The sequence below is a fragment of the Mus caroli genome, chromosome 11 (assembly GCF_900094665.2).
Source record: "Mus caroli chromosome 11, CAROLI_EIJ_v1.1, whole genome shotgun sequence".
In the NCBI taxonomy this organism is placed as follows: domain Eukaryota; kingdom Metazoa; phylum Chordata; class Mammalia; order Rodentia; family Muridae; genus Mus; species Mus caroli.
Window position 1 is genome coordinate 53,806,276 of NC_034580.1, and position 12,705 is coordinate 53,818,980.

The following is a 12,705-nucleotide window of genomic DNA, read 5'->3' on the forward strand; positions in this document are numbered from 1 at the left end:
TTCTCTGCTTACCCTGTGGGTAAATAACCAAGACCGTGAACTGGTAAAAGCACACACTGTTTTTGCAAAGTTTGAACTGACTAATTCCAACTCCCATGCTGGGCTGCTTTAACTCCCACTGAAGGAAATTACACACCCAACTACCGAGGGCATCTGCAATCACGTGCTGCATAAATCCCTCTCTTAAACATACACTACTTAAAAAAATGTATTTAAAAGAAAACAAAAAGCTGACATGCCAGGCAGATACGTGGTCACAGAAGAAGCAAGAGATTCACAGGCCACCAGACCTAAGACACAGCTCTTTCCCACACAGGCATGGCAAAGTGGGGGTTCCTTATGTTCTTTATCACATGTGTTGGATGTGTATGATGTTTATGACACAACAAAAGAACTTGGCTCCCTTGGGCTAGTGGGGTCCTTGTTTAGCTCATCAGCTAGCCCTTTTCCTGTTACCAGCTGTATCTTGAGGATGCCCTATGACACTTCCACGTTTGTCCCAGGCAGGTGAGTACAGCACCTGGCTTGTGCAGCCACATTGGCTATGACTTGTAGACAGTGTGCTGCATTTGATTTCTGGGGCAGGAGACCCTGGCAGACAGATGAGACAGCCATGTGCCCCTAGCCATGGCTTTGGAGAAGAGCAGGAGACAGGTCCTGAAGAAGGCTGAAGTTCATGACCAAAGCCTAGTAGTGCCTTCTGTAAGTCTGAAACGGTCCTTGTCCCGGGAATGCACATGCAGCCAGGAACTTCATGTCCTCATCAGGAGCAGACTCCATGCAGTAAGTGAGATGAAGGACAGATTAATGTAGTGGGTGAGATCTGCAGGAGCAGGGTCTGGGTCCTGCCCCAGCAGTGGGGGAACTCTGAAATGAGACATTGCCAGAGGCCAGATGTTGGTCGGGAAAGATCTCAGGAAAGCGGTGAGAGCTGAGGCTCTCAGGTTCTTGGGCGCTGCTTTACTGCTGTACTCGTTCCTGTAGTCCTCAGACCTAAGTCTTATCACAGATTCCCAACCACACAATTCTAGCCAAACTTAAGTGAATTAAAACTCATTGTCTTCTGCAGGGTCAGCCAGTGCATTTAACCTCCAAGGCATTGGTTCTCAACCTTCGTAATGTCCTTTAGTATAGCTCCTCAATTTGTGGTGACCCCCCCCCACACACACACACCATAAAATTATTTCACGCTACTTCATAACTAACTTTGCTTCTGTTATGAATAGTAATGTAAATATCTGATATGCAGCTCACAGGTTGAGAATCACAGCTCTAGGCCATCTCTCCAGCTCATTTGTGCCCTTGACAGTCTGACTGAAGCAAGATAGAATTTTAGTGTAGTTGCTATTTTTGAGGCAGAGTTTCACTATGTAGATCAGGTTGGCCTTCAACTCCATAGTAGCTAAGGACATTGAATATTTTCATGTGTCTATTGGCTATTTGTACTTCTTTTGACAGTTGTCAAATTAGTATTTTCGTTGATTAGATAGTTCTTCATGTAGTCTGGCTATTGATCCTTTGTCAGATGTCTTAGCTAGCAAAGATGGCTCTCCTGTTCTGAAGGGTCTTTTCGCTGGCCAGAAGCTATTTGATTTTATGTTGTCCATTTTTATCCCAGAAGGTTCCTACCTTGTTTTGTACCCAGAGGCAAGGAAAGTCTGACAGGCATGTGAGTTCTGGAGAGAGACGCTTGGTGCTTCTGGAAAGTGTGCAGCTAACTGCTCAGCTCTCCATCAGGGCAGGTGGACTTGAAGTCAGGGTTTCCAAAGGATGTTTGCTTGGGTTGCTTTAGCTGTTAAGGGGCTGCTTTCCCTTATCTCGTTCTCCTTCCACCCTCTGGTGTTCATAATTGAGGACATCTCAATGTGTCCCCTCTCAGTGCCATCCACTAAGAAGTGACACAGTCAGGACCCTCACCCTCCGCTCCCACACTAGAAGATACATAAGCCTTTTTCACATACTCGGCAGCCTCCGGTGCTGTATTATAGCAACTGAGAACAAATTAGGGGTGTGTCTGCGCCCCGTTAATCCTGGTCAAACCACAGGACAGCAAGCAGAGGCAATGGGAAGGCTGAGGGTGGCCTGGTTTTTACCATTGCCTTGAGCCAGCAATCCCACGACAAGACCTGAATAAAGACTGCAGGAGGTTCATGGCCAGCAGTACATCTTGATTGGTCACTTTGCACCTTTTATCCAAGAACTAACGAAACCAAGATATTCCGGGCACACTACACACAAGGGCAGGTGAGAGGCCAGTAGGTTCTTGTGAAGAGAAATAGTGGAGGCCTCAGGCTAATAGAAATGCATGAACAGCTGGGAGGGAGATGAGGGCACTACTAGGGCCAAAGGTTCCTGCTGATCTCCAGTTACCAGTCTGGCAGGCAGCAGTGGTGCTCAAAAGAGGCACCTGTGTCAAGTTTATCAGTTGACCCCAAAGAAATGGAAGTCCCCCTACTCTCAGGAGAGGCCACTATCCAGAAGGGAGTCTTGTCTCCTAGATTTCAAACAGTTCTAACAGCCTGTCAGAGCGTTTTACAAGATGAAACAAACCCTGATGACTGTGGTGAATGAGACTGCATCTTGGCCAGTGCTACATGGCATATCCTTGGGCCTCTATTTAAACTTTAATATTTCTTCAGACGCTAAAGGTCGATTTGAGAGGTTTGCTGGATCTCAGTGTCCCTCTTCCCGAAGAAGTCACATTTTAACTGGCTTACTGAGGATGGGTGGTTGGACCTAACTTGGGACACAAGTTGTGATTATACTATGTCCCATAACACTATGAATGAAGATCCCCAATACCAGGGAGGTGACTCAATGAGACAGAAAATTCTTTGGCTGTTTTGCATCTTTTATTGGCGGGTGTCCCCCCATGTGGCATGGCACATCTTGCTCTGTAAAGCTGGACCTCAGCGCACCTGGGCCAGGTTATGCTTCTTGTAGAGGAGCGCACGCCGCTTCTCGCGCTCGCGCACAAAGGCGCGCAACCGCACGGTGGGGAAGGTTACGGGTGTGGGCCGGGAACCGGTGGGGCCCTCCTCTGTCAGCCACCCGCATTGCAAGCAGGCGGAAGCGCACGGGCGGCCCCTGAAGCAGAGAGTGGAGCAGCAAGGGTCTGAGGATTAGGCTGGACCGGGCGTGAGGCAAGGTAAGACAAGAAGGGAAGGGCTGCACGGTGGGTGGGTGGGGCGGGCCATGTGGGAGGACCAGCCAGAACAGTGGAGGGGGTGGGGCGGGGCGGGGCGGGGCGGACACAGGTTGAGCTCCTTACCAGGGTTGAGCACATAATGAACTCTGCAGGAAGGCTACGGCTCCTCCTGATAATCCTGCATAGCAGCGACTCAACCGAATGAGTCCCTTGCGCAAGCCTTTCTGCAGGTCGCGAGTCCCCTCGCTGCTCTCTGGGTACTCGCCACTCAGCCTGCGTGGGTGAGGAGCACAGGAAACTCAGTTACCCTTGGATGGATAGGAGATACTGGGACATCGAGCTCCCAGTAGAGAATGGTGGAGCATAGGGACCAAATTAATCTCTGGATGTATTTGTGGGGGTGCACAGGGTTTGTAGCTTGACCCACCCCCCTAGCAGTTTCCCCAGACACCTGGGAAGGACTCACATAATGAAGGCTGTTACACCAATAGCCCAAATGTCTGTCTGTGGAACAGCCCCTTGACCTTCCAGAAGTTCTGGAGCTGCAGAGAAGCATGGGTGGAGATGAGGTTGGGCACAGGTGGGTAGGTCAGGTGGTAGATGTCAGTGGAGGAGCCAGCTGGTATGCAGGGCATCTGGGTCCAAGTGAACAGAGCCAAGCACAAGCGTCTGGCTCTAGTGAGAGGCTGGTGGATGTCAGTGGAGCTGGGAGTGAGGGCAGACACGGAGGGAAGAACTTCCTCCCTGCCCTGAAAGATCAGGAGTTATATACGCACCCATGGTCTCCAGGTAGTCTTTGAAGTTCTCAGGGGCTGGGACCTTCTCTTGGTCAAGACTCTGGGCATTTCCCAGGTCTATAACCTTAAGCAGGTTGTACTCGGTGACCATCATGTTCTCGGACCTCAGGTCCAGGTGCAGGATGTGTTGGGCATGCAGGTACTGGGTGGCACTCAGCATCTGCCACAGGTAGTCCTTCACATCAGACTCTGAGTAGGATTCCCTGGGGGCACAGACGGTTCAGAACAGGCCCAAGGCAGGTAGAATGGGTATCCTGGCAGGGCTTGGCACACATGGGAAGGCCGAGAACACTGCCCTTGGCAAGCCAGAAGGGGCCTCAGGTTCTGCAGAGTCCCAGCTAGATGGGGTCAGACAGTTCTCACAGTCCCTCCCAGAGATCTCTGCTTGCATGACTGACCATCTCACAGGCAGACCAGGCCACCCCTCACCTCTCCGCCAAAGAGGGTAGCAACTCAGGGCCAGAGCACAGCTCCAGGATGAGCACCAGGTGCCGGGGACTGAGGTAGGCGGCATGGAGTTGGGCCAGATGTGGGTGGTGCAGTCTCTTAAGTGCCTCGTATTCTCTTAGTACAGCTGTCTTGTCCTCAGGCTGATAGGGAACGATCTTAGCAGCTAGGGCCCGCCCACTTGCCTTCTCCCTGCACTGCCGCACCACACTGAAGCGGCCCCTGCAGGAAGGAAACGTGGGGAGCTTGCGTGTAGTCCCCACACAATTAGAGCAGCAAGGACCAAGCTCAGGGAGCAGATAAGGTCAAGGGCCAATGACAGACATGCTGGGCAGTTGTACTGGAATGTGGGTCATGAAAAAAGCCCCCAGGAAGAGCTGGGGGACAGTCTCCACCCTCCCACCCTCTACAAACACCCCGCACCTCCGGATCTGCATCTGGAAGGCAAAGGTCTTTGTGCTGGGGAGAAGCTGGGCTGGCCTCCCCCGGCTGCTTTCCTCCTCAGAGGCTGTGAGAAATGAAATAGGGAACCTAGTCATGGAGGGACATCCAGGCAGCCCTGTCCCTCCCATCATCTCTCAGTCCCTCCCCGAGCACTACAAAAATGACCCTTTAAGCGCCCATCACTCTGACCTCTCGTTCCTTGATCAACTAATTTTGTGTGTGTGTGTGAGGAGAAACTTGGATAGGGCGGGGTCTAGGTGGGATCTGTTATCTTAACTAATTGCATCTGTGAAAATGGCAGAGAACATTCCAGGATGGAACGGGATAGCCATCCAGTGACATCCACCGTTCTTGAGTCTACACCATCCACTTCTAATCAACCACAGCAGGACTCTTCCATCAGATGCAACCACAACACCCAGTAAAGTCAAAATCAACTACCAGGGTGACATGAGGGGGGGGGGTCAGTGAGTGAAAGGGGACAGGAGGTCCATGGGATCTCCAGGGAGTGCAGGCTTTGATTGTTGAATGCAGGCATGTAGATCATTCATGGACAAGAGGATGTCTATGCCTGATCTGATGGCCACCCTTACCTGCCCCATCAGCCCCAAAGCTCACCCAGGTGGTTGGGTCCTCCGAGGAGGACCTGTTCTGAGGGGCTGCTGTAGGGGCCCATTCCTGCTTTGCTGACACATGCTGTCCGGAAGATATACATGCCACCCCTGGATAGCTTGCCAGTGAGGTAGCAGCAGTCAGAGATGTCTGAAGCCAGGGTTGTCCAGCTGCCTCCTGACCACACAGGAGAGAGTAAGAAGCTGTTGTGGAGAGTCAAGGGAACCCCTCTCCTGAGGCCACCCACAGGCAGAGAGCAGACACACCCACCAGTGCCTTTCCATGCCAATCCTTCAGAGTCCCAAGCCTCAGAAAGCCTATACCTTCTATACAGCACTGCACAATGTAGGTCACCGGGCCACAGGATTCCACAGGCTTCCAGACCAGCAGCACCGCATCCTTGTATAGTTCTCCTACCTCAGGGCGTGGAGAAGATGAGGGGCGCTCTGCAAGGACAACTCTGTGGTCAGTGTGGACACTCAACCCTCAAGGAACAACCTCTGGCCACGCCTGTCTCACTCTCAACAGCTGCCAGGCCTGCCCTCTACTTGTTCTGTCATTTGATGGAGAGGGGCTTCAAGCTAGTATGAATAGAAGAGGCTGGCACCTCTCCTAGTGTGGGGGTCCACCTGCCTGGCAGTCTCTGTCTAGATCCCTCTCAGCCCACCTCACCAGGGCACAGTGGAGACGCTATGGAGTGGCCCTGGTTAGTGCCTCATCTCTGCCGAGTGCCCTGGCCCAAGGCTAACAGGCCAATCGGTGATGGACTGGTCCCGCAGCTAGGCCAATAGTCCCTGTCTTCATCACCCTAGAAGCACCCTTGGATGCTGTGTGAACCAGAAAGTAATACAGGAAGATGAGGTGGTGCAGTCAGGAGAGGCAGTTCTCATCTCAGGCATGTGTAAGGGCTTTCTGTCCAGCAGTGGAGCACACGAATAGACTCTTATGTGTAAGGGCTTTCTGTCCAGCAGTGGAGCACACGAATAGACTCTTTGGCGGTAGGTGTGGTATTAGCAGCTTTATCTGCTTCTTTGACTTTTCGGGACTTCCTACCAGCCCTAAGTTCCATGGACACTCGGATAAGAAGCCAGTATTGTCCTGCTCACTACACAAAATGAGATGTCCTGCAACTCCCAGCCCAGCCCTCATGGCCTGGTAGAGACTTCCGGTGTGGACCACACACCTGCTTTCCGGAGGACACCTGTGGTGACTGCTGTCCCCAGCGGATTGCTCACACAGCAGGTATACGTGCCCAGATCCTCCTCCTTCACCACCAGGATGGTCAGCAGCTGGAAGTTCTTCAGGGTGGAGGAGATGAGGAGGTGGCCGCTGCTCTCCAGGAGGACCCCATCTGTGACAAGACAAAGCCAGCCTTGGCTTTCCCCAGGGCAGCCACAGCATCCTGCTGGGCCTGTGATTGCTGCTTGTCTTTACCAGTCCAGTACCCAGATTCCAGGACAGCTCCTTACCTTTGCTCCAGGTAGCCTGGGCAGTTGGCTGGGCCAACACCTGGCAGGCCAGTGTCACTGATTGGCCCAGGACCACAGCCTCGTCTGAGAGTTCTCTTAGGAAGGATGGTGCTAAGAAAGGGTAAAAGAAGAGCCTTGAAGGGAGACTGCCTGACCAGACAGTTCAGTCTGGACCCCGCTCAACTCCAACAGAAGCCTTCCAAGCTTAGACCTCTATACCAGAGCCCCATACTGGACTCCCGCAGTTGTGATCCCCACTTACCTTGGTCCCTGCCCTTCAGGCCTGACAGCCGGAAAGAAGCTAGGCCTGCCTTCTTTCTGGGAGGCCCTTCCCTCTCAGGACCTGTGGAAGAAAGAGGCCCCAGGAGTTCAGGGGGAGAAGCAGGATGGCACCATATTCCTCTACCTGGGAAATCTGCCCAGGGGAAGTACTTCAGGGACTTTGTAGGAACTCAAAACCAAGCTTGCTGAAGTCATCCCTAGCCGGCCCTTTGCAGCAGGCTGCCAGGACACTGAGGCCTGCAGCAAAGGGCATAGATACCTGTGGGATGGCTGGGAGGCTGGCCCTGGGGTAAGGAAAGTTAGAGGACATGAAGGCTCTGAAGATAAAGGGGCTCTGAGGTCACTGAGAACTATGTTAGAGGATCTGGGTTTGGGGTGGCTCCTGGGCCAGAGATCTGGGGTCTGGTGAATTAATCCATGGACCCTCTCTCTCCTCAAAGGTCTGCCCCTGCTCTTAGCTCTAGGTCTCTGTAGCCAGTATGTATCAGAGATGGTCTAAGATACCCAGTAAGGAGAGGTGTCAGGTCTGCAAAGGAGAAACTAGGATTTGAGCCAAGACCTATGGGGTCAGGCTGGAGGTCATATAGAACAGGAAGAGGAGGCCAATGGGGACTTGAGAGGGCACAAGAGTACCCTGGTAGCCCCAAGGATGCAGAACATGGAGGCAGACATGCCAGATGATGGGGTATGGGGGGTGGGGGTTACCTTCCGGCTTGCCCTTGAGGATCCTGGAGATGTGAGCCATGGAAGCCTTCACCCTCTGGCGCAGCCCAAGCTCCACAGGCTCCTCCCCTGACAGGCACCTCCCAGGGAATTGGAAGAGGCCCCGGGAGGGGGACCACTTGCGCTTCCTGCCCACAGCAGCCTCGCCCAGCAGTGCTTCCAGGTCCCCTGGCTCCTCCGGCTCCTCTGTAATCTCCAGACCAGCACGCAGTCCCAGCTCGCCTGGCCAGGGCCACGCGGCCTCCTCCAGGAAATCTGCCAGCCCTTGCCCAGCTTCGGTTTCTGAGCCAGGTGACTCTGGCTGCTCTATAGGTTTGGGGACCCTCCTGAAGATCATGAACTCAAATGGGAGATATTTGATGTCATATAAATCCGAGAGGTTGAGGTAGGCAGGATCGACCTCAGAAATGTCCAAGGAGATGGTGTCAGCTGCTTCTGCATCACCAGAGAGATCCCGGATTTGCACCAGGGAAACCTGCTCAACTTCCTCCCAAGGGGTGAGGCTTGGAGAGGTCCTTAGGGGAACCCCACTGGCCTCAGCAATGGGCCCCAAGCTCTCCAGAGGTTGAGGGCTCTCAGTTGCAGCTTCATCCTGCTCTTCTGAGGACTGGGACACAGCCCAGGCCATCCTGGCCCAGAGAGGACCCTGCCCTAGCATCCCCCCTGCGTCCCCGCCAAAGGCAAAAGTACCATAGCCTGCCACCCCTGCATAGCCCCCACGGGACTCCAGAGAGAACTTCCGGGTGGTGGCCTGCTCCTGAGGCCGCTGTGGAGGAGGCGTAAAGTCACATGTGTCCCCAGCTTCAGACAAGCCTTCAGTATCCAAGGATGCATCTACTTGGGAAGCTGACCCTGGGGAACTGGAGGGAACTGGAACTGGCCCTTCAGATAGAGAGCCATCCTGAGGTCCCTTCTCAGAACCCAGAAGGGGGCTTACTTGAGATGGGAATGGGGCTGCCTGAGGCTGTTCTGAAAAGAGTGGGCCACAGGACGTTGAGAGCTCCTTCTTCAATGACTGTGGAGGTAAGGAGCCAAGCAATTGAGATGATGGAGGGCCACAGCCCTCCTGGGAACCAGAACCCAGCTCAGAGTGACAGGAAGAGGCTGGTTTCCCTCTACAACTGTCCTGGGATGATCCCTCTTGCTTCCCAGGCCTTGAGTCACCACTCGTAGGTGGAAAAGGGACAGACTCCTGCAAGAACCCCTCTTTGTGCCCCCTGTCCTTGGCAGTGGTTTCATGAGTCAACCCCGTGGAGGGTGGGAACAGGAGTTGTTCCTTGCATGCCTCAGGAGAGGGGCCGGTCGTGACGGGTGGGTTATCCAGGGAGCGGCTTCGGCCTGGGACCTCTCTGACACTGGAACTAGGTAGCCGCAGGGCAGTCTCAAAGGAGGGTGTCTTGGTCATCAGAGAGGCCTGCTCTTCCCTAGCCGCCTCTTCCTCCAACAGGCTGTACTCCATGAGGGGTTCACGCAGACCGGGTAGGGCCCTTGCAATGTAGCCACCCTTTAGCAGGTGCCGCCTCCGAGCAGGGTGCCTCTTGGCACCCGATGGTTTGTTCCCACGCTCTGCACCCTCGCCAGCTTGCTGGTAGAACAGGCTGCTGATGACGCTGTGCCGGGGCACGCAACCTGGGCTTGCCGGAGGCCCAGCACTCTTTGGGGACGCTGGCACGGCCGCATCAGCAGTGGGCATGTTGGCCTCTGTCTCCTCTGGGAGGCTGGCCGAAGGCCGCAGAAAGCCCCGAGGGTGCAGCAGTGGCGAGTGAGTCACAGGGGAAGGTGGCAGCGACTTAGCCCTGGCAAATGGGGCAAGCTCGTTGTCTGAGGAAGATGATGAGCTTGAGGCGCCACTGGCTTCCCCTCGTAGGTGCCGGGCCACTCCTAGAGATGGACTGTCTGGGGGACCCTGAAGCAGCTCTGGGATGGAGCGCATCACCAGGATAGACTTGTAGCTCATCAAGGAACGCTGGAAATGAGGACAGAGGGACATCCACTTGGCATGACTGGTCATGGCAGGAGGTGCGGTGCCCATTGCCTCTTTGCTCCAGAGGGGTTGGTTACCCAGGACACCTGGGGCTTCTGTGCCTGTTGCTTTATTGCTCTGCCCCACCACCTGGTGCACTCAGGGGATCCCAGAATCATGGAGCAGGCCAGCCTGGCCCTGTGCTCCTGACCACACAGCTAGGTTCAGGTACCCTTCCCTGGCCTCAGCACCTCTTTCCTGGGAAAAGAGAGACTCACCTGCCAGCGACTTCGAGCAAGAAGGAACTTGAGCTGTTTGGTGTTGATGAAGTGGGCCTCCTCAGCAGGCATGGATTTCTGCAGTGGGAGGAAAGTGGCTATGATAACAAGAGATGGACCCTGGCGCCCTGGTCGGAGCTCTTCAGGGATACAAGCCCAGCAGGATGGAGGCAGCAAACGTCAGGGTCTCCTCTCAGACACTCCAGGGTTAGGACACTACAAATCCTTCTCCCAAATGCTCAGGAAGGCAGAAGGAAGCCCTTGCTGCTAACTGCATAGCAATACTTTGTCGAGGGCTTCAGGGTCCAATATGGAGGCACTAGGGTCCTCTGAATAGGGGAGCAATGGGCCAGAACAATCAATACTGATGAGAACTCTTGGCCTGCAGAGCAGCGAGTTGAGCTCAAGTTGGGCCTACTTACCAGGAACCAGGGGTGGGCAAGGCACTGGGAAGTACTAGGCCGGGCCCTGGAGAAAGAAGGAAACCAGATGGAGCAGTCAGGTGGGTCCTGTGACAGGGCTGACAAGCTTCCGCGGGTGAAGGGCAGGGGTGCACTCACCTGGGGGTTCTTTGCAGCGTGGCCTTGATGAAGTCCTTGGCGTCCTCACTCAGATGAGCAGCTGTGGGACTGCTCCAGGAGACCCGCCCCTCCAAAACATTGAGCAAGGTGGCTCGGTCACTCTCTCCAGCAAATGGGGATGAGCAGGTGAGGCTAAAAGCAGAGAAAGTGTGGAAGCTCACTCTCGAAGAAGATTCCCTGACTGGATGTGTGCCACGCTCATCTAGACTTGAGGATTCTGGGAAATGCTTCCGGCTGGACCAGAGCAATCCAGGATTAGCTTGGAGCAGGGATCCGGGCTCTGTTAGCAGGGCTCAGGCTGGGATGAGAATCTAGGTTCAGACTGAGGTGAGGATTGGGACTTGCCCCATAGCAGAGATGGAGGCTCAGCTGTAGTGGAGGCTATGAGGGAAGCCTGAGTGGGTCTCTGGGCTCTGTCTTGGGTAAAACTAAAGGCTCATCCTCAGGGGGGTCACTTGCCCTTGTCCTGACATGGAGATTCATGTCCAAAATAGGTCAGAGATATAGGCTCAGCTTGCGATATGGACATAGCCTTAATTTGAGCTAGGGGTTTGGGTTCAAGCAAGATAATCAAGGTCAGTTTGAGGTGACGCCTAGCGGTAAGCTGGGGCGGGGCCTCAGGTCCAGCATGGGAGGAGATTCAAGGGTAGGAACCAGCATTTGCCAAGCTGGGAATCAGAGTTCAGCCTGCAGAGGAGATCCAAACCTGAGCTATACCACTAGGACCTTCAGGACATCAGTGGTCACTGAGTGTCCCATGGTCAAGCCCCCAGACCTGCAGAGAAGTGGCTAAGCTCTGTCTCGTGACCCTGGGGTGTTAGCAAGAAGCGTTAAGCAACACCTATTTTATCAGAGTTGGCCTCCAGCCTAGTATCAAAATAGCTGCCTACTGTGTCTCGGGGGCTGATCTGGGGAGTGGCCAGCAGTGTACTTGATCTCCACTGAGGGGTGAGCTCAGAAGAGGTGATGGGGCAGGGTCTGCTTACCTGAGGTAGGAGATGACGCCCATGGCCCTGCAAGAATGAAAACACCCCATTTGTGAGTCACACCAGGCCTGTCCCACAGGCAAGGGGTATGCACGGGGGGTGGGGGTGGGGGGGCTGGAAGAGGAGGCAGAGGCTCCTCAGCTGCCAGACAGACACACGAAGGACAGGGAGGCTCCAGATCAACAGGCCTCTAGGTGGGCCATCCACTCACCAGATGTCTGAGCCCTCGCTCACAGGATTCTGCTCAATGATCTCTGGGGACACGAATTCGGGTGAGCCATACTTGCTGTACTGCGGCTCTGAAGGGGTGATCTTTTGGGCAAAGCCAAAGTCACAGATCTTGATGTCTTCCCGAGCTGGGTGCACCATCAGGATGTTGGGGGGCTGTCAGACAGAGTTGGGAAGTTGTTCAAGGCTACACTTCATGAAAAAGGTAATACCTACCCTCTGGGCCTAGGAGAGCACTGAAGAGTCCTTGAGGCTAGTAAAGGGCAGTGGGGAGTACCCAGGACCGAGAGGGGAGTCACATCTACTCCATGAGAGCCAAACCCTACCCGAGGTAGTAGAAACCAAGCACAGGCTGGCTCCCAGCTGTGCCCACCACGAGCTCTGGGGGTGCCGTGAATGTAATACCTTTATGTCCAGGTGGAGGATACCATGGCTGTGCAAATAGTGTAGGCCTTCCACCAGCTGCTGGATATAGACTTTGACCTGTGGAAAATGCCAGGATCAGTTTGGAACCAGCCCCCAAGAGGCTGGCTCAGGAACCTCCTGAAGGCCTGACCCAGGTGGGAACCAGCCTCAGGTACCTCCTGAAGACCTGGTCCAAATGAGGGGCCAGCCTCAGAAAACTCATGAAGGTCTGACCCAGGTGAGGGGCAAGCCTCAGCTACCTCCTGAAGGCCTGGCCCAGGTGAGGGGCCAGCCTCAGGTACCTCCTGAAGGCCTGGCCCGGGTGAGAGGCCAGCCTCAGGT

General features: G+C 54.5%; 1 protein-coding gene across 1 annotated transcript in view; it reads right to left on the reverse strand.

The window, feature by feature from the left end:
* Positions 1-2,840: 2,840 nt before the first annotated feature.
* Obscn (obscurin, cytoskeletal calmodulin and titin-interacting RhoGEF) overlaps positions 2,841-12,705 on the reverse strand; it is a 143,937-nt gene continuing 134,072 nt past the window's right edge. Inside the window, exons 93-110 of the mRNA XM_029483168.1 lie at positions 12,364-12,441; positions 11,942-12,114; positions 11,731-11,757; positions 10,724-10,876; positions 10,586-10,631; positions 10,164-10,241; positions 7,905-9,888; positions 7,180-7,260; positions 6,918-7,028; positions 6,632-6,799; positions 5,772-5,894; positions 5,455-5,625; positions 4,816-4,900; positions 4,375-4,614; positions 3,925-4,148; positions 3,615-3,690; positions 3,272-3,421; positions 2,841-3,087 (exon numbers count right to left, since the gene is read on the reverse strand). Of these exons, the coding sequence (XP_029339028.1) occupies positions 2,910-3,087; positions 3,272-3,421; positions 3,615-3,690; positions 3,925-4,148; positions 4,375-4,614; positions 4,816-4,900; positions 5,455-5,625; positions 5,772-5,894; positions 6,632-6,799; positions 6,918-7,028; positions 7,180-7,260; positions 7,905-9,888; positions 10,164-10,241; positions 10,586-10,631; positions 10,724-10,876; positions 11,731-11,757; positions 11,942-12,114; positions 12,364-12,441 (4,146 nt within the window). The 3' untranslated portion in view covers positions 2,841-2,909. The remainder of the gene's footprint in view (positions 3,088-3,271; positions 3,422-3,614; positions 3,691-3,924; positions 4,149-4,374; positions 4,615-4,815; positions 4,901-5,454; positions 5,626-5,771; positions 5,895-6,631; positions 6,800-6,917; positions 7,029-7,179; positions 7,261-7,904; positions 9,889-10,163; positions 10,242-10,585; positions 10,632-10,723; positions 10,877-11,730; positions 11,758-11,941; positions 12,115-12,363; positions 12,442-12,705) is intronic.